Raw genomic sequence first — 25287 nt, 5'->3', positions numbered from 1 at the left:
TTCTCAGAAACCTACTAAAATAACAATTTTATATTTTAAGACAAAGCTACAAGGATGAGACTAGGAGAAGAGGCCATTTTGGAAGCTAGAAAGCAGAATGGCTCTAAACTTCTCAACTTCTAGTGAAAGCTAGATGGAATGGAACAAGACTTTCAAAATTATAAAGGCAAATTATTTTTAACCTAAAATTCTATACTCTTCTAGCTTTGATCAAATTTAAGAATAGAATAAAGAATAGATCAAGAGGGCTTCCCTGGTGGTGCAGTGGTTGAAAGTCCACCTGCCAATGCAGGGGACGCGGGTTCGTGCTCCCGTCCGGGAGAATCCCACATGCCGCGGAGCGGCTGGGCCCGTGAGCCATGGCCGCTGAGCCTGCGCGTCCGGAGCCTGTGCTCCGCAACGGGAGAGGCCACAACAGTGAGAGGCCCGCGTACCGCCAAAAAAAAAAAAAACAAAAGAATAGATCAAGAAAAGCTTCTGACACAGGAAATATGAGATCCAACATTGGACAGAGGCAATGAGAACCCCAGGATGGTGGTAGTGAAATGAAATACCAGGATGACAGCTGTGTATCAGCCCAGACTTGTTGGGAAGGCTCCAGGGGAGACTATCTTGGGAAGAGATCAAGTACCATGCCTACAAATTCCTTGAAAAAAGATATTATGAAGATTTAAGGGTTGGGTTAGTGTTAAGTACACAGAAAACCACGCAAACAAAAAAGTTAAGGTGAGTATCATCTCCAGAAAAAGACAAAAAATTATGCAGGAAAGGAAAGAAATTATTTTCTGTGTGGCTCAGCTACTATATATGGTATTTACACAGTTATAATATTGTAGACACTGAGTACCAATTTAAACAAAATAATAACCAATTTGGAAGAGGGAATTAGGACTTGTGGCACATGGGTCAGGAAGAAGAAAGCTACATCTTCATCTTCTACAGTTGAGAGTCAAAAGATTATGCCAGAAACTGAGAAATCAAGAAGTACCATTATCAGCATGTTACTTACAGAGCAGAGGTAAATACCTAAAGAATCAGGTAAAACAGACGAGGTGCTTACCCTGGAGAAGAAGAAGGTGCTAGTGCGGGACTACTGTTTTCTATAACAAACTTTGACAAATTCTTGACTCTTTAAAAACTATGTGCATTCTAACTTGAAATAAAATTCTTAAATGTATACTTCTATCTCTTCTATATTGTGTCACTTCATTCACCAGTGTTCGGGTTTCAGCGTGACTAGTTTATACCAGTACCAAAAAATTAATTTTATCTCTGCCTTGAAGGCATTATTATGAAGGCTAGACAAGATATTCAGAAATTCTGCTTTTAATAACAGCTACCATTACTGTGTGCCCAGTACTGTACTAAGAACCTTCATACATTATCTCCAATTTCCACAACAGCCATGCAAAGTAGGTATTGTTTCCATTTTACACATGAGACCCTGATGCTCAGAGAGGTTAAATAATTTACTAATCTGTAGCAGAGCTCCTTGATCCCAGAGTTTCTGTTCTTCCTTCCTATTAGATCACATCACCTACATCACCTCTTTCTAGGGTTTGAGTTTAAAAGAACTACAAAGGGGAAAAACTGTAGCAGTTCAAAGAACTCCTTTGAGGGAAGGCCAGGGAGGGGAAGAGGAACCCTGAAGGATTCAGCAATATTACTAGGTAGCTGTCTACTGACTTAACCGAGCTTAACCCCAAATTGGAATTTCCAGCTGGTCATGTGAGCATAGAAAGCAATTTTTAAACTCTGGCTAGGAGCCCCTATGATTACAAAAATAAAAGCCCCATTCTGCTCTTATTTTGAAATAAGATATTCCAGCTGTTCCAGCGTGGGCCTAAACACCCTGGTGAGGACACTAAGACGACAAGGTTTTGTGTCCAGGGATACCCAGTCATCCTACAAGGCTGATTTCCGAAAAGGAGGGGACAGATGCATAACTTCTTCCCCAGTGGTGACCTCGGTCTGGGATCTCAGACCAGATGATCTTGAGGGTCCCTTCTTAGTAAGATTCTAGGTTGTATTTATCTTGGTTTAAAACATTAGGAGTTTTGAGAGTGTCTTGGCCAGTTTCCTTTCTGGAATTGTGGTGTAATATAATCAAGACACTTGCCTGCCTCTTTAAGTCTATTGGTTGGTTGGTTCAGGTGTGGGTAAAGTGGCCAGTTTGAGGAACAACAATGTTGTTTACATTCTTTCTTTCTGAAAAGTCAGGAGCCACCGGCAAGAAATGAAAGTGAAATCAGGGGATAGTGTCATCAGTCAGCACAAATGTGACAAAGTTCAGAGAGCTGTTTACTTAGGCACAACTGCGCCTGCCAGCCAGTCATAAGCTCGGGGCTTATGCTCGGGGCTGCATCGTTCCAGTCTCCACCGGCCTCGTTTCTGGAACCTGACATTAGGACGCAGCGAGAGAGAAGAATCAAGCGAACATGATTTCCTGCTCCTCCTCTTTATGAGCGTTTTGTGGGTTCTGCATCTTCTTTTTGGTAAGTACCTACCCTACATGCCCCACAGCTCGCCCAGACGCCTGCCGCTCTGCAAGACAAGTCAGCTTTCCTCTCAGACCCTGCATTCTAGCCATGGGCCTGGGGAAACGACTGGTAGTCAGGATCTGGGGACCTTCCCCCCCATACAGACCCACCTTCGTGAGCTCTGCTCTTCCCTCCTTCTCCCTACTCCCTGCAGCATCACTGTGCGACTCTGGCCTCAGAAGGGGTGCAGGTAATGTCAGTATAACTGGTTAGAAATGCAGGGGAGAACTGTGGGCAGCAGGGTCTTGCACCGAGTCTGTACAAATAATGGTTTGTGATGCATGAAGTGGATTCTTCATCAGAAATAGGCCACCAAACAAAAGCAGATCACTGACTCGCAGTAGCTAAACTGGTAGTTACAGGAAACACTATGAGTTCTTAAAATACGCACTGTGGACTAAGATTGTCAGAAAGACCTGTGTTCTTGACTCAGAAAGAAGACAAGAGATTTTCAGACCCTGTGTTATTAGACTACATTGCTTTTCACACCTTGATGGAAATTCATGGCGGGATTTTAGTTCAGTTGGTGATCTTAAAAGATTTTTTTTTAATGTGGGCTATTTTCCTAATAATTTCCAATATGCTTCTTCACCTGTAAAATCAAAGGCTCTTTGGGAAGAGATAAATACATGTATTATGTGATTTGTCCTTCCTTCCTCCCTCATGACGGCTGAAATGCATTTTTCAGTACCTTCTTCCTAAACCTCATCTCTCCCAAAGTCCCGAATCCGTGCACATGACGTTCTCCTTTTGATTTTGTATATTCCCCTTTCTCAACACTCTTTCCAGCTAACCCCCTGCTTTATCTAGTCACTAAGATTGTTGGTTTTCTAAATTTCACTTTTACATAAATGTAACACATGATTCTGGAAATATTTTTAATGTAAAAAGAAAGGAACTCTTACCCATGCCAGAGATATCAGGGCAAACATGAACATTTTAGAAAAATTCCTTAGTCTCTTTCTTGCAGTTATACTATAAAGTGTGATTTCAGACCTGGTTCTTCTAAAGGCTGCATAGAGTTTTAGTATCTTGATATGTCATAATTTGATTCTAATGTTGGGCATTCAAGTTGCTTCTCATTTTTTGCCAAAGTAATACTATGATGAACATTCCTGTATATAAATCATTGATTGCATTTCTGATTGCTGCCTTAGGGTAGACTCATAAGTGGAATTACTTGGCCAAAAGGTATGATGATTTTTAGGGTTTTCAGTGCCTTTTGCCATATTGCCTCTCAGAATGTTTCTAGGAATTTTCACATCCACCATCATTATATGAAAATGCTAGTTTTACTGCACTCTTGATATCAGTGTTTTTAGCTGCAGTTTTAATAGGGAAACTTATAGGTTATTTTACTTGGCATATCTTTGATTACATTACATGAGGTATATAGACTTTTTTTCATGTTAGTTAATGTGATAGAGTGTTTTATAATAAGAAATATGTGTTTGGTCTCTGTCCCCATTTCTGGCACAGAGCTCCTAAAACCCTTGGAATTTCCTTAGTGATAACAGAGGTAAAGGTGTCTTTTTTTAATTCATTACAAACCCTTTTCAACCACATCTGAGTTGTTAACTTTTGGCAAGTCGCTAAGAATGGGGCTGGCTGCCAGGGAAAACCACCACCCCAGCCCCCAACCTCTAGGGAGGTGAGAGCGGCTGGAGACTGAGTTCAATCACCAGTGGCCAATGATTCAATCATACCTACGTAATGAAACCTCCATAAAAATCCCTGAAGTACAGGGTTCAAGAGCTTCTGGGTTGGTGGACACACGGAGGTGCCAGGAGGGTGACAGGCCTACAGAGGGCATGGAAGCTCCACGACCCTTCCCCCCACCCTTTGCCCTAGGCATCTTCTGGGTGGCTGTTCCTGAGTTGTATCCTCCTATGATGAATGAGTATTCTAGTAAGTAGGCTGTTTTCCTGAGTTCTGTGTGAGCCACTCTAGCAAATTAATCAAACCCAAGGAGGGGGTCATGGGAAACTCGAAGTTATCCTAGACTTGCACTGCGGGGGGCAGCGCTCGGCTTGTGGCACTGACCCCTTAACCTGTGGGATCTGATGCTATCTCCAGGTAGATAGTGTCAGAATTAAGTTAAATTATAGGACATCCAGGTGTCACAGAAACTTCCTTGGTGGGGAAAAACCCACACACATGTGGTGGAGGGTACAAATAAACAGAAGAGCTTTTACAGTTAACTATTTTGCATTCCTTCTTATGTGAAATATCTCTTCATATGCCTTGTCCATTTTTATGGAGATTAATGTTTTTCTTATCTGTTTGCATGAACATTTGTTATATTAGGTATATTAACCATTTCATGTTTGTTGCAGATATTTTTCCATACTCACTGACTTTTTTTGGGGGGGCTGCATTGGGTCTTCTTTGCTGTGCTCTGGCTTTCTCTAGTTGTGACGAGCGGGGGCTACTCTTCGTTGCGGTGTGGTGGCTTCTCTTGTGGCAGAGCACAGGCTCTAGGCGTGTGGGCTTCTGTAGTTGTGGTGCAAGGGCTCAGTGGTTGTGGCTCACGGGCTCTAGAATGCAGGCTCAGTAGCTGTGGCGCACGGGCTTAGTTGCTCTGTGACATGTGGGATCTTCCTGGACCAGGACTCGAACCCGTGTCCCCTGCACTGGCAGGCAGATTCCTAACCACTGTGCCACTAGGAAAGCCCTCCACGATCACTGACTTTTAATTTTACATTTTGTTGTATAAAATGTATATTTTAATAGTTAAATCTGTACTGCTTTTTTCTTTGTAGTTTCAATTTGCTTTTAAGCTCAGAGCATTCTTTCTCATTCATAAATCAAATATTTACTTTTTTCTAGATCTTTTTTTTTTCTTTTGTCTGTTTGTTCCTTACACTTCACTATCGGATCCATGTGAAATTTATTTTGGTATGTGGAGTGAGATGAGGTCCTAAAATAGTTTTCTTTTGTTTTAACTAATCAATTGCTTCAGCATTAGTCAATGGAAAACCCTTTCTTCCACTGAATTATAACACCAATTTTACGGTGTATTAACTTCATATACATGGCTTTTCTGAGACATTCTGCTCTCTGAGCTGTCCATCCAGTACCCCTGCCATTCTGTTCTATTGGGCCCACTTCCCCCTTAGTTATTTCTCCTTGGGAGCTGGACACTGCAATGACCTCAGTGACTCTAGCCTGCCTTAGGCCTCTTCAAGTGAACTACAGCTTAAGGTGAATTAATTAATATAATAAATATCTTTGGAAGTTTAATCTTCACATATGCATACACAGTATGTTCTCGCAGAAACTGAGACTTTTTGCAGGGCTTTATTCTATAGCCCTAGGCTCACACCACCTCAGCTGTCTCAGTCCTGTCAAAATGACAGAACTGAAATAATTTAGTAATGAGTTTACTCATTCCTTCGTTCAAGGAAAAACAATCCACAGATCCAGGGAGCGTGGCGCCTCACAAGCGGTGGAGCATTCTTTCTAGGGATGTGGGACAGAGCGTTAGAAGAGGCAACGTGGCTTATGATGAAGCCTCGACCTCGTAGCCAGCAGGTCCTGTTTCCTGGGGAAGGTGAGCTGGCTCAGGCTGCTGGAAGACTGTGATTGGTGTGTTAGGGTTCCTTGACAGGTGTTTCCCAGGCAGGCTGACTTGGGTTTAGATTTGTGACCTGGGCTGGGCCACTGGGGCCGCCTCATTTTCTGAGTCCCAATATACAACTTAACTTTATCAGCCAAAAATCTAGACTTGAATAGACTTTGGGAGGGGACGCCCCCGATCCCCAGCTCTTCTGTGAGGACACAGATCTTCTGCCCACTCAGCAGCAGTAGGGAGGTGCAGGTACTAACAGCCAAGACCCTGGCAGAGCAGAGAACACAAAGGAGCAGCGACCTCGGCCCCTTCCTGCAGCATCCCGCCCACCAGGAAGCATCAGGCCTCAGTCAGCACCCCCCTAAGAGTGACCAGGGAAAGATTCACTTTCTGAGGGATGGAGGGAGAGGCCCCATAGCACCTGCTACTCAGTTTGCCTGTGATTTGCTTTCTTTGAGTTATTTTAGTGAGTTACAAAGCCATTTCATATGCGTTACAAACTCTCCAGGTAAGAACCGCATCCTCCTGTGTGGGGATGGAGGTGAAGTCCGAGAAAACTTAGCCTCCTTTCCAGCCAACTCTCACAATAACTTTTGCAAAACTGAAGGTCTAAGTCTAAGTGACCATCTATCATTCTTTCCCTCCTCTTCTTTCCTTTTGACTTCTGGGGGCAAACTATATTCACTAGTTTTACAGCAGGGCTAGTGGGCAGAACCGCCAGAGACAATGCCTGGCACTGCTCCAACCCCAGTTCAGGAACTCTCCGCACCTTCAGCCCCGCCACCTGGGGCCTCGCGCCTTAGGTTTGGGGGAGCAGGGGCTTGAGTTAATGAAGCACCTAGTGAGGATATAATCCAAACCTCTCACCCTGGCCTCCAAGGTCCTCAGGGACCTGGGTCCGCTCACCAGTCCAGCCTCGTCCTGTCCCCTCAGTCACTGGGCTGTCACCCAGTGTCTGTTCCTCTCCCAACCCGGTATTTATAACCACTGCACTCTGTTTCTAGAAGCCTCTTCCCCTGGCTTTTTCACATCCCTCAGGCCTCAAATCAAATGTCTCCTTCACAGACAGGCCTTCCCTGACCCTCCAATGGAGACCCATCACTTCCTTCTACCAGGTTCTCTCCTTCACATCACCCTGTTTATTTGCTTCCCAAATCTCTTCAAAAATTATAATTATCTTTTTAAAAATACATGTTTGGTGTTTGTCTCCCCAACCAGAGTGCAAGCTCAAGGAAGGCAAGCCCCTGCTTTGCCCCGCATGTTACTGATTCCCCAGGGCCTGTGACTCAGGGAATCGTCCAACATGTATGATCGCTGGAGTCACAAGAGGAAACCCTGGCCTCATCAGTAGAAGGGGGGGCAGTGGCTCTCCAGGTGAGTGCAGGATAGAGGGCAGAAGCAGCATAATCGAGGGCGACAGCAAAGGCCGTCACTCTTTGCTGGTACTGTTATTTGTATTCAAACTCTGCCTTGGGGCCTGTGAATCTTGGCCCCCCCATAAACTGCACTGTGAAGTCCCCCCAGTAAAAACCAAACGAGGATGGGTCCCAAGGTGCAGGTGTTTTCTCATTTTTAAGGATTATTTTTCCCCGCGCTAAATTTTTTTTGACCTTTGTTCCCAGCTGGATCATCTGCTTACTAGCAGGGCTAATGAGCAACAAAACAACTGGACAAACAGCAAGTTAATATTAATGGAGCTGCTGAGACAGTCTATTGCGGTAGCTTGCTGGAGGTGGAGGGGGTGGCGAGTGCGCCAACTCCACGCTGCAGTCTCATGGTGTAGTCGTGTTTCTGCTGGCAAAGCTGTTTTTATTTACATGGAAAAATTAAGTAAATCCAGACGTCACAGTGTTCCATAAAAAGCCACTGCTGGCCCGGCCATCCGTGCGGCATCTGAAACCCAGGCGGCTGCTTCCATCTTACAACATTTGGGAAACAGCGCTGTGGCCTCGTTTTCAAAAGTAAGAACCTGAGCTCACGTTTCTGCCAAAGCAAATATGACACATTTCCCTTTCTTCTTCCCTTTTTATTTTCGTCAGGAGCCACACCCAAACCACAAGCACAGTGATGGCTCAATGAGTTCAGCGAGACAGATTTTCGCCAGGGCTGGAGGCCCCCTCTGACAACCTGGCTCTCTCCTCTGTCAGATTCTGTTTTTCTGACTTTCTTCTGCTCGTATTTTCTTCCCTGGGCTTCGCTCCCCCCCATTCACGTCGCAGCCACGCCCTCCGCCCCTGTCCTGCTCTTCCCTCGTGTCCCCTTTCTCCCCTGGACCACAGCCTCCACCACGGCACCAGAGCAGGCAGCAGTCCACCTGTGCAGATCAAATTAACTCACTTCAGTCTCACAACAGCCCCCAGGGACAGGCCCGAAGGCGCGTTAAGGGCGGGGATGTAGACTCCGGCAAGCTCACTGACATGCCCAAGGTCACGCGCTATGAGCGACAGGACAGCAGCCTGAACCCCGGTGGTCTGGCGCTAAGGTCCACACTCTTCACCACCACATCCCTCACACCATCCCGGAGTCGTCCGCGCCAGCCACCAGTGAGGACAGCTTCCTGGAGTCCAGGTTCTCCAGGGAAGCTCTGTTCTGAACTCCAGTACTAGTGTCTCCTCAAGAATGTCACTTCTCTGAGCCTCAGTTTCCTCTCTATGATAATAATTTAAGTAACACTAGGTAACGTTCCACATGCTGCACATAAATCACCTCACTTAATTTCCATAACATTTACAAAACATGCTCTATTGTTATACCCATTTTGCAGATGAGAAAACTAGGCAGAGAGACATTCAGGTAGCTAGTAAATGGTAGAGCAGGGATTTGAACCCAGGACACACAGCTTCAAAGTCTAAGCTCAATGTCACCCCCATACAAGAGGAGAATAATGTGATGTCCACACACTGTGGCCGTGAAGATTAAAGGGGATGATGCACGTGAGGGCCAGACCTCGGGAGACAAGACTCAGGTTCTTACAGTGATTTCACAATTCTGCCCAACAGGCCTCACCAGGCTCACTTGGGGAAGTCACTGAGCCTCACTAAGCCTCAGTTTTCTCCTCTGGAAAGTGAAGATAATAACATTAAATGTGCTCTCATAGTGAAAACTTAAGAATACCTGCTAAGTGCTTAGTACAGGGCCTGGCGCAGAGTAAATGCTCAAAAAGATTTTGAGGTCAGTATTTGATCTTTAATAAGCCCTCAATCAAACTAGATTCTTTCGTAGACACCTCCAGTGATCATAAAGACTTCTCAAAGCAAGTTCTGCCCTCCAAGCTCCCCTATAGCTTTCTTAAGTCATTAATGAGAAGGAAGCCCGGGAGATGAATTTGTAGCCGACAAACTAGAAACCCATCCGTTTTTCTTTCAAGCTTCTGTTCCACAAAACTTGCACACTGTGTAGTGTCTGTCAGCAGCAAAATGATAACATCCAAGTTTTGCCAGGTCATGGCAGCAACTGCTCCTGCTGGTGCGGGGGGCGGGGCGGGGCCTCACCACACCTGAGTCCCTCCTGGCAAGGGGCCTCACAGTGTCCAACGCCTGAAGCTAGCTACAGGCTCACATACATGTCTGAGAAAGAGGGGACAAGCTTGAGGAAACTTACATTTAGGAAATGGGAAGCATAAAAAACAGAGAAGGAGGAGAACTAGGACAGAGATTCAGGTCAAAAAAATAGAAGCAGGTCTTCCCTGGTGGCGCAGTGGTTGAGAGTCCGCCTGCCAAGGCACGGGACGCGGGTTCGTGCCCCGGTCCGGGAAGATCCCACATGCCGCGGAGCGGCTGGGCCCGTGAGCCATGGCCACTGAGCCTGCGCGTCCAGAGCCTGTGCTCCGCAATGGGAGAGGCCACAACAGTGAGAGGCCTGCGTACCGCAAAAAAAAAAAAAATAGAAGGAGGCATTTACGAAGCTCTATGTGCCATGGCTGACGTTCACGAAACCATTCAGAGGTCACTCAGTGGATACTTACTATGTGCCCATAATGTGCCAGGTAGTCCTGGGTGTTGCGGATGTAACAGTTAAAGGCAGATTTTGAGAGAGACGGGCAGCCATAGATTTTTGTCTGATTTGCCTAACAGATAAAATTCCTTGCCCACATGAAGTTTACATTCTACTGAGGGTTGTAGATGGAAGACAAAAGAAAACATTTAGCACGTTAGATGGTGGAAAACGGCAAGGAGGAAGAGCAGGGAAGCAGCACAGGGAGAGCCGTGCCGGTGCCGCGGAAGGGCTGCTGCGGCTTCAAAATGCCGACCAGGGATGGCGCCACTGAGAAAGGGACCTTTGAGCAGAGACCCAGGGGAGGCAGACACGTGATGACAGAAGAGCACTCCAGGCGAGGAATGCAAGTGCAAAGTCCCAAGCTTGCCTAAAGTTTTTGGAAAATGCGAAAGGAGCCAATGTGGCAGAAGCTGGGGGAGGGAGTGGAGAGCAGGAATAACGGGAGAAGAGGTCCAGGAGGTGACACGGGCACTAACAGCACTGGGGAGTCCTGATCCCAAAGAAGCAGGAGAAGGCCAAGTTATTGTTAATGTTGTCCCTGGAAAGTGGGCGCCCTTGGCGTCAAGAGTCATCCTTGTTAACAAGCTCCAGGACATTTACACACCTGCGGGCACAGCACACTGTATCATTCCCTGGCCGAGGAATTCAAACGTTCCAGAGTCTCGTCCCCACCCTCTGGAGCGGGAGCTCGGGCTGAAGGGGACACTTACAGGAACTTGCCTTCCTCTCCGATGGGCACCTATAAGGGCTCATTAAACACGTGATGAACGAAGCAGAATCTCCCGGTGGTGGACGAGTGGTGCCCTGATATGAGCGCCAGTGCAGGGTGCTCCAGGAGGCTACCCTCGGGGGCATCATTCGGGACAGAGGCGTGCAGGTGGTGAACTCGGGCAAAATGGCGAGAAACTAAATAAGCCCCAGCTATATAAAGTCTTGTTACTGAATATCATTAGACGCTCAGGCAGGAAGAATGAACTGAAGAAACAGAATGAGGTGGGTGATTTGGGAGTGGGTATTTTTGCTAAGTCAATGTAGAGAAAGGAGTTTTGTGGGGAATCTCGTATGTTGGGGTAAGATGAAAATGTAATATGTGAACTCATGATTAGAGCAGTGACGAATCAGAAGTTATAAATAAGTGTGTGATCAACATCTGTATACAGCAGCCGCATAATGATTAAGCTGATAGATATTTTAGCATAAAAGAAAGAAGTGCTTGGGAGCTGGAGCTACAGACCTTCTCTAAAATGGAAACAAAAGGTCGACGGGCAGCAGTTTGCAAAGTTCACTTTGACCCTGGAACTCAAGAGAGCACGTGGTAGGCCTTCAGCCATCTGAAGTAAACAAGCCAGTGTCGGTGGCAAGAGCCGGCCTCCCCGCTCCATCAGCCCTTCTCAAGTGTCCCTTACAGTCAAGGGGCAGGCCAGGGGTGAAACCTATGCTGGGAAAAGCTCTCTGGTCACCCGTTCTCTGCCTGCCAGGTGTCCTGTACTCGGGGCGTGGGCGGCTGGAGGGATTTCCAGTGCAACAATCCGCCAGTGCTCCAACCCTCCCTCAGACACGACCTCATGCAAGTTTCCCTCTTTTAACATGAAGGTGGCAAGAACGTAATTTAGAAGATCAGGATACTATGTCTGTGCCTCTTTCAGCCATCATCCCATCAGCGTGAAAACTTCAGAGGTGCTTAAACTAGAAAACAAAAGCAGACCAACTGCCTCGAATGCACTGTCTGGGAGTGTTCTCCTTCTGCTTCTCTAACTGGGACCCTGCTGCCCTGGGCTCTCCGGTGACAAGCGTGAACACACTCCACACACTCACTCAGAGTCAAGATCTGTGTCTTGGTCCAGGGGCCCCACTGCCACAAAGGGTTATGCTTTACGATGACCGCTGTGACGACAAAAGGCTAGCAGCCTTTATTTATAAAGAGCTCATATACAGAAACCAAACAGAAACCAAAACTGAAAATGATAGAAAGAAAAAAAAAAAGGAAATGACAGCACTCCCAAGAGAAGAAAACAGAGACGGTAAACAAACACTTAAAAAACGTTAAACCTTGCTCATTAAAAAGAAACAGTACAGCAATGCTGTGTCATTTTTCATTATCAAAGATGAAAAGACAAGAAAATTCAATCTGGGAGGATGAGATGAGATAAGTACTCTCTTAAGCTGCTGGTGGAAGGATAAACTGACTCACAAACATAGTCACCCTGGCATTATTTTTAATATTATAAAACAACATCGTAAGACAGAATATATAAACCACACACAATAGAACAGCTAACGCAGCCGTTAAAAATATTGTTTAGGAAACACTTCTAGTGACAAAAGGAAATATTAATGCTATAATGATGTTTACAAAGCGGGATACAAGCACATATATTTACGTGGTCCCAACTATGTAAAAGCAACATTATAGAAGGAAATGTGTCGTTGACTGGTTACTTCTACAACCTTGAACTTATAGACGATTTTTAGTCTTGTCTCCATACTTCCGTGCATTTTTCTAGTTTTCTACAACCAAGATGCATTACTTTATTATAAACAGGAAAACTTCACCTAAAAATAGCAACAGTGACTCAGCAGTGTCCCCTTCTGCCCTCTGAAGGAAGCACAGGCTTATCATCTAAAGGGAACTAAAAAGCTCATTGTGGTGAGAACATGAACACTAGGATTGTTAAAAGCCAAAACAAAACAAAACAGGGTAAGCTCTTAGGAAGGCAGAGCAGAGTACCCTAGGGTTTTCCAACCAAATAACCATATCGTTTTACTGGGAAGTGTTTAGAAAAAAGAAGCTAGGACTAGCCCCCAACCTCTCTGTCCACATCCCAACAGGAAGCACGGAGGAGCCATCCCAGCACTGAGTATATATGAGACGTAAAACACGGCCCCTCACCTCAAGAAGCTTTGCCGTCTTGTTAGATAAGTACATGCAGGACCTAAAGGGTGCTACATGTCATTTTCATTCAAAAAAAAAAAAAAAGAGTTCCTACTGTGTATCACGCACCATTCTGGGATAAAACAGCGAGTGGGAGCATAATCTTGGCCTTCAGCTACAGCACAGTGTGGGCTGAAGTAGTCTGAGAAAGCTGGTGAAAAATTAGTAGGACTCAGAGAGGCAGAGAACAGGGTAGGACTTGAGGAGGTGGAGTGCCTGAGCGGGTGGGCAGTCGGGAACGGGGACAGTGGGCAGGTGCCGGACTGAGCAAAGCAAGGGGGGAAGACCAAAGGGAGCTGGGCCTCACTGGAGAACCCAAGTTCAAGTTCTAAGCCATACCAGATCGTGGTGAGCCTCACGTACCAGGCATAGGAGTTGGGACTGAATTCTATGTGCATAAAGGGGTGAGAGGAAGTAAATCAGGAACTACCACCTTCTCCACACGCCTGCTCATGGGCTTCCTAGCTCCAATTTATTTTGTCTCACTCTCTGTTGAAAACCTCGAGAGAGAAGAGGAAGTCAGAAACAAAGGCCCTGGGTGCCTGGGGAGCTGCTGATTGACATGGCTCAGGCAGTCTCCTCTGAGAAGCCCCAGGAATCTTTTTGCATTAAGCTTAATATATATGTATATTTTTTAGCCCAAGTGTAACAGGCTTGAAATAGGAGAAGTAAGAGGGAGCGTTTACACAAAGGCACCCCAACTCCCAACCTGGACCATGGAGGCAAGTCAAATCTCATTTCCCACTGCACCATGGTGTAAATCCGGATTCCAGTCCTGGAAATCCATCCTACACCCCGAAATACCTAAATGCATTAAAAATGGAGATACAGGCTTTTACAAACATTTGTTAATATGTAAAACCGTGCAAACTATGTTCCTGTTGGGAATTTTTCCCATCCCGTGGGCTGCACCGGTTAAAACTTACCGTACCAATCTAATACCGTGGACTAAACACACTCTTCTTATACCTGGTAAATCTTTCTGTCTCTGCCAAAGGAGTCACTGATAAATCTTTATTCTCATCAGCCACCTACTGCAGACTGAACATCTGTGTCCCCCCAAAGTTCGTATGTTGAAACCTAACCCCCAACGAGACAGTATTTGTAAGTGGGGCCTTTGGGAGGTGATTAGAATGGGATCGGTGCCCTTAAAAAAGAGGCCCCAGAGAGTTCCTGGTCCCTTCCACCATGTGAGGACACAGCAAAAAGCTGAGCCCTTACCACACTCCGAATCGGCCGGTGCCTTGATTTTGGACTTGCCGCCTGAACTGAGAGGAAGAAATCTCTGTTGCTGACGAGCCACCCAGTCCGCGGTAATTTGCTGTAGCAGTCTGCATGGCCTGACGCTGCCCTCCCCCTCAGTCTGTTCCACATCCTGCCCCCTCTCACCACGCTTTGTTTTTCCACGCGCAGGACAAGTGTGGGAGTGGTCAGGCAGACCCTCCAGCCAGCTCTGGGAAAGGTGAGGGGCTGCACCTCTCAAGGGGTCCCTCCAGAAATTGATCTCCAGGGCCACCACTGGCCACCACTCCCTGCACTGCCCACACCACGGGCAGCCCTGGCCGGGTGCACTGCAGGATACCACTCTGTGTTCTGGCCCTGTGCTCCTAGGCACTTCAGGATGGAAACGGCTGTTTTGTTCCATATTGGCAAATTTACAAATATGAAGGCATAGTATGCAGATTACTGTTTGAGAGGCCAATTTGGAGAAGTCCTTCTGATTAAAAACTTAGTGAAAACATTTTTCCAAAAAGATGACGAAGGTACATCCTATATATATCGATACTATATACTATGGAGGGACTAGAGAAGGCAAGTTTCCTGTAGATCAATTTGGCAAAATGCAGTAAAATCACTAAAAAATATTGCTACCCTTGACCCAGTGATTGCAGTTTTAGATATTAATCCTAAGGAAAAATCAGATTCAGCAAAGTCTCAGGCCAAAGGTCATTCAGTTATGATATTTCCCGCCCTCAAAGCTGCCAGGAGGGCCCTTCCTCCTGATCTCAACCCAGAGAGGCAGCTGAGGACTTAGCCCCTGGAGCCTGCCTGGAGGTTACCCCAGATGTCTTGGTTTTAGTTTGGCTGTCTTGAAGGGAGTTTGCCACAGGTTTTTATGGAATTCCAGAAGGGAGAGCAGGAGCTTGAGAAGAAACTGGGAGGGAGACAGGGAGAAATGGACACTCACGGCGTGACTTCCTGCAGGTACCCAGGAAGGCGCCCTGCGAAGCGCAGGAGAAGATGCCCGTCCTAAGGTCAAGGCGGAGTAACCAACTGCTGTTCCTGGGAATCATGACACTCACAGTCACAGTGATCTTCCTGCTGTTCTTTGCTCTCCTCTGGAAGGCCGGCAACCTTATCGACTTGCCCAACCTCAGAATTGGCTTCTACAACTTCTGTCTTTGGAACGAGGGCACTGGAGCCCTACAGTGTCACCAGTTCCCTGAGCTGGAGGCCCTGGGGGTGCCTCGAGTTGGCCTGGCCCTGGCCAGGCTTGGCGTGTACGGGGCCCTGGTCCTCACCCTCTTCGTGCCCCTGCCTCTCCTCCGGGCCTGGTACAACAGTAACGAGGGAGAGTGGCAGCTGGCCGTGGGCTTCCTGGCCACGTCCTCCATGCTGCTGGCCAGCGGCCTGGGCCTCTTCCTCACCTACACATGGAAGTGGCTCCGGCTCTCCCTCCTGGGGCCTGGGTTTCTAGCTCTGGGTGTTGCCCAGGGCTTACTCATCCTCTTGCTTATGGCCACAGTCGTGTTCCCTCAGAGGGCAAAGGACAAGAACTTGAGAGCTGCTAGCTCTAAAGGCTTACGTGATTGCAAGGGTTCTGTTTGAACTGTGCTCAGAGAAGGTGCCAGAGGATTCACGGGCTGCTGTGTCTTCTCGGCCATCCTGCTTCATAGCTAATGCTGATCTCAAGACTAGCAGACGGGACCCACCGCGGAGGGAGTAGGGCACCCGACGTCAAGGACAGGCAACAAGGGCGGCCAGGGCTCCCTCGGCCACTTAGTGTAGGGTTGTGCGTCCTTTGGGACTTTTAAGGTTCCCAAGGTCACCCTAAAACCTCACAGCTCATTGTCACAAGAATTCCTGCTTTAACTAACTGATCTGAGCAAGCCATTCTTACTTTATCCTCAGAACAATGGGGAGATAAGGCTTCCTGTCATGGGGCCAGATTTCCAGTACAAGTTGCCAAACGCCAGACTGGAACCCAGTGAGGGTTTATGAAGAAACACCTCAGGGTCCCTGGGGGCCCTGCCTGGCAGGCTCCCCATCTCCATCCAAGGCGGGTAGAACGCGATGAGCCCCTCACCTCTGACAACACTCCCAAAGGCCCAGGAATAACCTGAGGGATTCACCGAAGACAGAACACATGGGCACAAAGAGCAGCCTTGGTGGCTTTGACGGTTCCCCTGAAAAGGCTCCCGGCTCCCTGAAGGCTCCCTGAAGGCTCCCTGAAGCCCGACAGAGCAGGGAGTCAGCGGGCAGATCCCTCCCAGCACGTGACCTGGGAGTTCAGGAGCCGAAGACACCGGGTCCCTGGTCAGGAGAGGAAGGTGAACAGGACTGAACGGTTCCACATCCACGTGAATGCTGCATCCCCTCACCTCTCACCCCAGGCCCAGAAAGGATACAAGCACAACTCACGCACTGGGGAACTCTGTGTATTTTTCAGCACCTATATATTGAAAACCTGTACAGCACGTGATTGCCTCATCCTATTACTGTCAAAAGCCACACTGAATACAGAAGCAGAAACACGGACTCTAGTGTGATGTCTTGTCCTTGGTGTCTCCTTTGGGTTCCTGTCCCACTCTTGCTTTCCGACTGTCCAGGGACCAAGGCCGAGGCCACCAAGTGGAAGAAAGGTGGCAGCTCGGGGGGAGGAGGCCTGATTGGTCAGGAGGCTTCCCAATCTGTACGCTGAGCCTCAGGTTCCTGGACGGAGCCCAGCACTGTGGCAGGATGTCTGGTTCAGGGCTGGACGAGCAGGGGCTCACAGACTGATCGAATGCCTCGTGATGAAGGCTATTTTTAAAATAGGCTTCCTCCTTAGGGAGGCCAAACAGTAGGAATTCCAGTGTACTTAGCAGCCATACTTGTTTTTCTTTAAACATTATTAAGTTGACTCTTTGGTTCCAGTAAATTGACCACCACAACCTCATCTCCCTGGAACCAGGTAACTGAACACAACAGACTGTGGGGATCCCAGACCCTCTGAGCAAGGAGAGAGCACAGTGCAGGGAGGATCTCTAACGGGAGCTCATTCTGATTCCTCACTTCCCAAGGTGAATCTGTGCAGCCCAGAGAGGCGCAAAGCTGGGAGCAGAAGCCGTGACAGTCTGAGGGCAGTGCCCAGGCCAAGAGGGAAACCCCGCTTCCTTCAGCCACTCTGGGCAGAAAGTCCTGGAAGTTTGTCCCTTAGCTGAAAAATATCTCTCTGACGTATTTTAGCGCGTCCTGGTCCTCCTCGAGTTCTCTGCCGCAGGCCGAGTCAGAACCCGCAGGCCCCGGAGGAGGGCCGTCTTCCCCACAGTCCTCGTCCTCGCTGTCCTCGCTTCTGCTCCCGCGGGGACTCGGGGACGGCGGCGCTGAGCTGGCCGGGGACTGCTCTGGCTTATCAGCGCCTGCCAGAGGCAGCTGTTCCAACGGCTTTTCCTGTTTTCGGCCCTGCTGAGTAGAAGCAATGGCAGGCAAAACAGACCGGGGTTTACTTCCCTAACGTGCTGGTTTATCTGTCGGTGACGCAGAACATGCCCAGAAGCAACTGTGAAGCCAGCACCGGACGAGTCAGGCCCTGCCCCCAAATCACAGATGGCCCCTCCCTCCCTTCACCCGACCCCTCCCCTCCCCGCCACCCCTTCTCAGATGGTGCAGAAGTAGAGACCAGCTTGGGAGAGCAGCGGCAGGGGCCTGAGGAATAGCGCCACAGGAAAGAAAACTAGAATAAATGTACGTGGAAAGGCGGGGTGACAGAATGCAAGGAGCACAGGAGACGAACCCCGAGTGCGGGTCTTAGCCTCTCCCTTACTGGCACCAAATCACTTATTGTAACTAATAATAATATCTATCAGCAGGTTATTGCAAGGAATAAATGCGATAGGAATATATAAAAGTCCCTGAGCAACTATCAAGTACTATCAAGTACTACCAACTATCAAGTACAACTCTAAAGTGGGACAGTTATCATTCGCTTCCGGAAGCCAAGACACTCAGCGGCGTGGTGCTCCGTACGGCGCTCAGAAGTCACCTCGCCTGACTGAGACCCTCTAGAGAACATGAGCAGTTAACGACTTCTGTCCCGTCCACACGCCACCAGCACAAAGTCACCCAAACAGAGAGGGCTGCCCTCCCTCGCACAGCTGCGCCCTCCCAGGTCTCCAGCCCCAAGCGGGTGCCCACCAACCAGGGAGCGGGCTGCGGATGAGTGGGCTCCTGGCCACCCCAGCAGGCAGGGCTCCTGTTTTATTAGCATGAACCAGGCCCTGGTCTAGTTTCTGCCCACCAAGAGTTTCTGGTCATAAGAAAAGACACAGCTGACTTTACCTCAATCAGGATCCCCAGAGCAACGTCTACGATTTCAGCTTCATTCATGCAGTACACAGTCCTCATGGCAGGAAGTCTGAAAGAAAAGCACAAAGCTAGAGATGGCACGGAATCACCAGGAGGAGAGAATGAGAGCAAGAGCTGCATCTCAGGGCCTGCCCACCAGGGGTGAGAGCAGCAGCTTCCCCAGGGCACCAACGTGGCTTCTGCATCCTTGTAACCAGTGACTGGCACAGGGGGTTCTCGGGGCAACAGTGTGGGGCTTCCCAGCCTCCACCAGCTCCCCTGAGGATCTGGAAACAGGGCACGATGGCCGGCTTCTGAGAGTCAAACTCACACACACGGTGGATGCGAGCAGATCGAACAAGCCAAGACACAACCCACCCCCCTCCCACCGCAGTGCATGAACACAGTAAAGGAGGGCGGCACAGACCAGAAATCGCGGCTGGCCAATGAAGAAAACTTAGAAAGGGAAGGGCAGAGAGGGACAGTGAGCGCCTGGGACCACGAGGGGAGAGGGCAGGGACATCCCCTCCGTGGCAGCCCAGAAACCCCTGCCATTACCACCATTCAACTAACCCACCCCACGGCCTCTGATCTCAGGCCGGCACAGTAACCTGCAGCTTGTCCACCTGTCCCTGAAGATCCACCCGCAAGGAGTCGGGACCACCTCGTCACTCATCTTGCCCAGTGGATGGTCACAATTTCTGTGGCAAGAGAAGAGACTGGCAATTTGGACAACTGGCGTCTGAGAGCTTGGCTGGTGTGTGTGACCCGAGAGGGGGAGGCGCTATCCAGGAGCTGACAAGTGAGGGTCTGGCGGTGGAGATTCACCAAGAGAGGCAGAAGCCGGTGCCAGTCTGGGAGGGCACAGCTCACTTCCTGTGCACCCCCCGAGAGCTGATGAGAGGTCTGTGGACTGAAACACCCCACCTCACCGTTCTGCCAACACGGGAAGAGTGGGCCCCGGCAACTGTGATGTCCCAAATCCCTCCCCCTGTCCTAATTCCCCAGGAGGACCAGAAGCTGCCCCACCTTGCTGCAGCCACTGGCACCGTGGCTGTTCTCCTCTTGGGGGTCTTCACCTGCACCATCCTCTTTTCAGCCACCTGGGCTGTCATCCATGCGGGAAGCACCCTTTTTTTATTCTCAGATTTTAAGTCTTCCATCTCCCTAGTCTCTCATGAAGAGGAACCAGGGCCCAAGCTTAATGACTTCAGGACAGCAAATCCCACTCTCTCATCACACCAGGAATTATAGGTCTGTTTGTCCTGAATGGGAGTCCAGCTTTAATTCCTACAAAGAACAAAGACCAGTGAATTCTAATCAGCGAGAATACTCCCAGGCATCAGCCGAAATTACTGGTCAGGGCAGGGCCCAGGAGACGCAGATGTGCCGTTCACAGGGCATGAAGGGGCAGGCGAGGGGCTCAGGGAGAAGCAGCCCTCCACGCAGGGCCCAGGGACCCCACCGGCAGCCAGGCCCAACGCCTCCAGGAGCCTCTGCACTGAGCCATTCCACACGGGAGGAGTGGCATGAACACCCTCCCAGGAGGAAAGAGGGAGGGAGGTGCCCCTGCTCCTCTCCACCGCAGAGGCTCACGGTCCCCAGGGTGTCCAGACTACCCTACCCTTAAGACACCTCTCCAAGATCTCTCCCCTGTTTCTCCCAACCAGACTTCTCATTCCCTCTTCTGGGAGCGGTTATAAGAAATTCCAAGGCCATTTTGATTCACAATGAGGTTTCACCGGCCAACACCCACTCCCTTACACCAAAGATACTTCTGACCCGTCAGATTTCAGCCAGCAGTAGGGTCAGGAATCCAGAAGCTGGGGCGCCGGGCTGGGGGGAGTGTCTCACTTTACCGGGCCTCTCCCCACCCGCACTGGATTCCTTCCACCTCAGCCCCTCCTCCTAAAGCTCAGCCCCGACCCTGTGTCTCAAAGGGTGCAGGGCTCCACCCTCCACTTAGCAGTTAACCCTGAAGGCAGCTGCGGGCGCCTTCTGCCTAAATTCAAGGGGTGCTAATACTCATTCCCACATCTAACGAGCACCGCTAACCGCCCGGCACAAACAGCGCGGCGGTCGGTGCATACACTGATTTGACCGTGAGGTAGATATGCTGAAGCGTATTTAACAGATAAGGAACTGAGACTGAGCAGTATGCACAAAGTCACAAAAAAGTTTGAAATGGCCGGCCGGGACACGCACCCGGGTCCTCCAGACTCCGCCGGCTGGGGGTGGATGAGGGCCTGGGACGCCCCGGCGCGGCCCCGCGGGCGCGTGCCCAGCCCAGAGCTCCCGATTCTCAGCCGCCGCAGCCCTCGGGGACCCCGCGCCGTCCTGGCGCGACCAGACCGGTGCCGACCTGTAGGAGGAGGGCGAGGTGGGACGCGCGGCAACCACGCGGAGCCTCACCGGCAACAGCACCGCCCGCGTCCCCGGCGCTCCTCCAGCAGGGCTTCCTGCCTCCGGGCCCGCGCCCCCTTCTTGGCTTCCGGGGCGGGTCCGGGAGTCTGATTCTGGGCGGTAGTAGGGAACTCGGAGCCCGGCCGGCCGGGCTCCGACCCCGCGCGCACCGTGACCCGACCCCGCGCGCACCGTGACCCTTCCCCCGGCTCGGCCGCATCCCCGCACTTCCGGCTTCCGGCCGCCCGCGGGCGCGGAGGCCCTGGCGCGCTCCCTGTCGGCAGATCGCGTTGTCTGCGCCCTCGGCTGTAGAGCCCTGACTCCCCAGCTGATGGGAGACGCCGGCCCCGCTGTCCCGGGTCCTGACAGTCTCTCCTTGACCACATCCAGGTCGGGCTCCTCTCTGAACTCTTCTCAGCTAGGACCTGCCTTTTGGACTTCCGTGTGCATCTCCAAATTGTCCATTTTTAGCAAGAATACTGCTAAGTTGATCTAACCAAAGTCCACCCATCCCCCGCATCTGATCATCACCCGCCACCATCTTCCAGGTGGTGTCTAATCACCCGGCCGCCCTCAGGAAGAATCCTGTTAGGTCAATTTAGCCAGAATCCCCTCTTACTCCTATGTTTCCTGTTAATAATCATCCATCCACCGACCCCCCCCCACCCTGCCACTTTTCTTTGTATTGGGAGTTGAGCACAACTTCGCCCCCACTGCAAAACCCTACTGAGTAGCCCCCTCGAATAAAGTTTGCCTTACTTGTCTTTAACAAGTGTCATAAATAATTTTCAACAATATTTTTTCTTTAACAGTCCCCAAACGTGGCTCCATTTGAGGCTTGCTGGATAGACTCTGTTAAAGTGTCAATTCCCAGCCCTCGCCCCCCACCAGAAATTAGGGGGAGGGGATCTGCATTTTTGAAAGCTCTGCTGGGGAAGGGCAGAGGCGCAGTGCTCCCTGCTGGAGGCGTGCACTCCCAGGCAAGGGGGGTGCAAGGTGAGCCCCCCACCCCCGGCTGCAGGAAGGGAAATTAAAGATTCTGTTTACATTTCAAATTGGCCAGAGGTGTTCTGTGAACAGGGCTGCTCCACGAGGCTGCCCAGATGTCCTCACTGCTTTGCTTTCAGCCTGATGCTGAGCACTGCAGTTTACACGTGGAGTTAGCATCTAGTTTAACTTAGAATCACACAGGTTGAAGTAGCTTAAAAGACAGACCAAAAAAAAACCCAGGTGGCACACATCACTAAAAACACAAGGACAAGTGCAGATGGTGAAACTTCTACCACATTTTGAGGCAAAAGGATGATCAGAACCAACCATCTACCCCCCAAAATGCAAAATTATCAAGACAGCCATTTGAAATGTGACTTACAACAAATCAGCTAATAATAGAATAATTACTCTCCATATGCTACAGGTGCAGGATAGGGGAGTGTGATCCAGAGTTTGGAGAATCCAGAGCCAGGAGTTCTCACTTCCAACTGTGTGTGCCTTTGGTTTCTGCAAAGCATTTTCACCCCATACTAATCTTCAATCCTAGGGAAGTAGGCTGGTCCAGCAAAGTTTAAATCAATCAAGGCTTAAGGAGTAAATCAGTGATTTCAAGTCACAAAACCAACCTGCTGTGCATTGGGGTAATTTAGCTGCGGGCTGAACCTGGGCTCTGCCTCCAGCCTCTTCAGGAGGCCAACCCTTCCAGGCAGGACTTGCTTCTCCTCTGATTCCCTAAAGGTTCCAAAATCACTGACCTCTAGGGTCCTCCGCTCCCACGGTCTGTGAGCCAGGACAAATCCAAGTCTGATGGGTGGAGATGCATCATTTTGTTTTAATAAAGGAACAGAGAACACTTGCCATCATGAGAACCACTCCCTCCACCTTTTTCTCAAAAACCTTCTCCCATAGCCAACCGAAAAATGGGGTCTGAGGAACAGGAAACCCATCTGCATAAAAAACATAAAAAACTGTGTGAAAGGCCAAATAGGGATGAGAAACCCCAGCTGTGGGATTTGAATGGGTGGGAATCAGCTCCTGAAGCATTTTGAATGCTGAGTTCAGGGAGTCTGAGGTCTTGGAGCAGAAGCAGGCAAGTGCACACAGGTCCCAAGGACGAGGGGAACGCACCTCACTGTTCTCGTGCAGCCCAGGCCAGAGCCAGGCTACACCTGCGCAGGCTTGGGGGCCTGAGGCTGGACTGGCTTGATGGTTTTCATCTAGTTGCCCTTGCCCAAGCTAGTGGAGGAGTCTTGCTGGCATTCTCGGGTAGATGTCAAGCAGGTATTGTGAAGATGTGAATTTTTTTTTTTTGGCTGTGTTGGCTCTTCATTGCTGCACGTGGGCTTTATCTAGTTGTGGCGAGCCGGGGCTACTCTTCATTGTGGTGCGCGGGCTTCTCATTGTGGTGGCTTCTCCTGTCGCGGAGCACGGGCTGTAGGTGCGCGGGCTTCAATAGTTGTGGCTCGCAGGCTCTAGAGCACAGGGTCAGTAGTTGTGGCGCACGGGCTTAGTTGCTCCGCGGCATGTGCGATCTTCCTAGAGGTCAAGACAAGGGCTCGAACCGGTGTCCCTGGCATTGGCAGGCAGATTCTTAACCACTGAGCCACCAGGGGAGTCCCTGAATTTAAGTTTTTGTTTTTGTTTTTTTTGCAGTACGCGGGCCTCTCACTGTTGTGGCCTCTCCCGTTGTGGAGCACAGGCTCCGGACGCGCAGGCTCAGCGGCCATGGCTCACGGGCCCAGCCGCTCCGCGGCATGTGGGATCTTCCCAGACCAGGGCACGAACCTGCGTCCCCTGCATCGGCAGGCAGACTCTCAACCACTGCGCCACCAGGGAAGCCCTGAATTTAAGTTTTGACATGCGTTATTGGAGGATGAGAGCTCATCTTGGAGGGGTGAGGAAGTGGGACAGGGAGGAACACCAGGATGAATGCATGCTGACAAGCACTCAGGATGGGGTGGAGGTCAGAGAGAGATAGGCCAGGAGGGGACAGGGTGGCCCACTGCACAAATCGTACTTGCTAATTTCAAAAGGTCAGAGGTTAATGGTGTTTTGGTTTTGTGTTTTTAGGCAGCTTCAAAGTGATGTGGAAGCCCCACCTCAATCCCTCGTGGTGGAGCCTCAGTCACATCAGCTGTGAGCCAAGCTCAAAACAAGAGGGAGACAGGTATCCAACCCAGAGCATAAAGGAAATGAGAGAAGAGACAGCTCTTCAAGTGTTTTCTACAAACCTTAAAGACATTTCAGCAAACTGTGGAGACCGTATTGAGAGGAGAGAATGGGCAGTAAGATAGAAACTTCGAGATGGAGAGAGGAAAAGCTAAACAATGAATTCTCTCACTCAAATGAAACACATGACCACTTTTTAAATGTCCTACAGAATCACTGGGAGAGATCAATAAGGTTGCTCATTCAATGCAGAAGATGGGAAAAATTATAAATGGAAAAGTCTTGAGTTTGTTCATCTGAAGGAGGATTACCAGGTGGAAATGGGTAACAATGTGTAAGTGACTACTTATCACTAAGTCTCTGGTGTTATCTCATAATTGAGCCACATAAACACCTCCCTGCTTTCCTCCCAACTCCCAGCAGATCGGAGCCAAAGCTTTAGTACCAATCTCTTCATGATTTTCCAAAAGTAGGTAACTGGGAGCACTCCCACAGCAGACCTGCACCCCGGATCTGGGCTGGAGCCTCTGCAACAACTATTCTGAGCAGCTTGGTGACAAACTGCCCCTGTCAAGTGTCAGAGCCCGAGGTCCAGGCCTGAAATCCCACCGCCTCAGGTGGAAATGCAAGTGGGAGAACGGAGTCATTTTCTTGTTCCTCTCCACCCGGTGAGGGCATCTGCCTCTTCAAGGTCCCACCCCAGCCAGGGAGCAAAGGGCCGGGCTGTGGACACACGCAGATGGTGTGAACCCTAGGTTCCAGGCCGGCACCTGGCCGACTTGCTCCTGTCCTCTGGCCACTCACCAGCAGAGGGCGCTAGAGGCCGGCTTTGTTCAAACTTAGGGAAGTGAAGTTGAAAGAATGGGAGGAACCACAATCACCCCGATGGAGAGGGGCAGATGCATCAGACACTGCACTTGTCCTAACAAAAGCTGCCAACTCTCAAGGTAAAAAAGACACCATGGCCTCCTTGACATGAGCCCAAAGAAACGGGAACGGCACAAACCTTGGTTAGCCAACGGAGCAGTAGAGAGAGGACGTCCTACATCCGTGGCAAAGCAACAAGCAAACCTCCAATAAAGGTCAGCCCCATGGCTGGTGAGGTAAGAGCTGGGGCGCGGGGCCGAAGCTCACAG

The 25287-nt window shown here is 49.8% G+C and overlaps 2 protein-coding genes across 8 annotated transcripts in view; one reads left to right on the top strand and one right to left on the bottom strand.

Annotated features, from left to right (window-relative positions):
• The window catches only part of CYREN (cell cycle regulator of NHEJ), a 106210-nt gene extending 82590 nt beyond the window's left edge, over positions 1-23620 (bottom strand). Inside the window, exons 1-4 of one of the 4 annotated variants that reach the window (XM_033432401.2) lie at positions 20999-21940; positions 19616-19876; positions 18581-18656; positions 16683-17707 (exon numbers count right to left, since the gene is read on the bottom strand). In XM_033432401.2, the coding sequence (XP_033288292.1) occupies positions 17456-17707; positions 18581-18656; positions 19616-19749 (462 nt within the window). In that variant the 5' untranslated portion in view covers positions 19750-19876; positions 20999-21940 and the 3' untranslated portion in view covers positions 16683-17455. Of the gene's footprint in view, positions 1-16682; positions 17708-18580; positions 18657-19615; positions 19877-20791 lie in introns of those variants that run through there. The other 3 variants (XM_033432400.2, XM_004272254.4, XM_033432403.2) reach the window with 3 other exon arrangements.
• On the top strand, positions 1872-16798 carry TMEM140 (transmembrane protein 140). Of its 4 annotated transcripts, XM_033432398.2 has the most exons (4): positions 1872-2495; positions 12937-14352; positions 14453-14501; positions 15245-16798. In XM_033432398.2, exon 4 carries the CDS (start codon positions 15281-15283, stop codon positions 15866-15868), a length of 588 nt encoding a protein of 195 aa, XP_033288289.1. In that variant the 5' UTR covers positions 1872-2495; positions 12937-14352; positions 14453-14501; positions 15245-15280; the 3' UTR covers positions 15869-16798. The 4 variants fall into 4 exon arrangements, with proteins under 4 accessions (XP_033288289.1, XP_033288287.1, XP_012389371.1 ...); XM_033432396.2 differs by adding an exon at positions 7330-7485 and having other exon boundaries at positions 1873-2495; positions 12937-16798; XM_012533917.3 differs by lacking the exons at positions 12937-14352; positions 14453-14501 and having other exon boundaries at positions 1875-2495.
• Positions 23621-25287: the final 1667 nt, after the last annotated feature.

Source organism: Orcinus orca, chromosome 9, assembly GCF_937001465.1.
Source record: "Orcinus orca chromosome 9, mOrcOrc1.1, whole genome shotgun sequence".
Taxonomy (NCBI): domain Eukaryota; kingdom Metazoa; phylum Chordata; class Mammalia; order Artiodactyla; family Delphinidae; genus Orcinus; species Orcinus orca.
The sequence above is the reverse complement of the archived record's forward strand: the minus strand, read 5'-3'. Positions and strand labels throughout refer to the sequence as shown.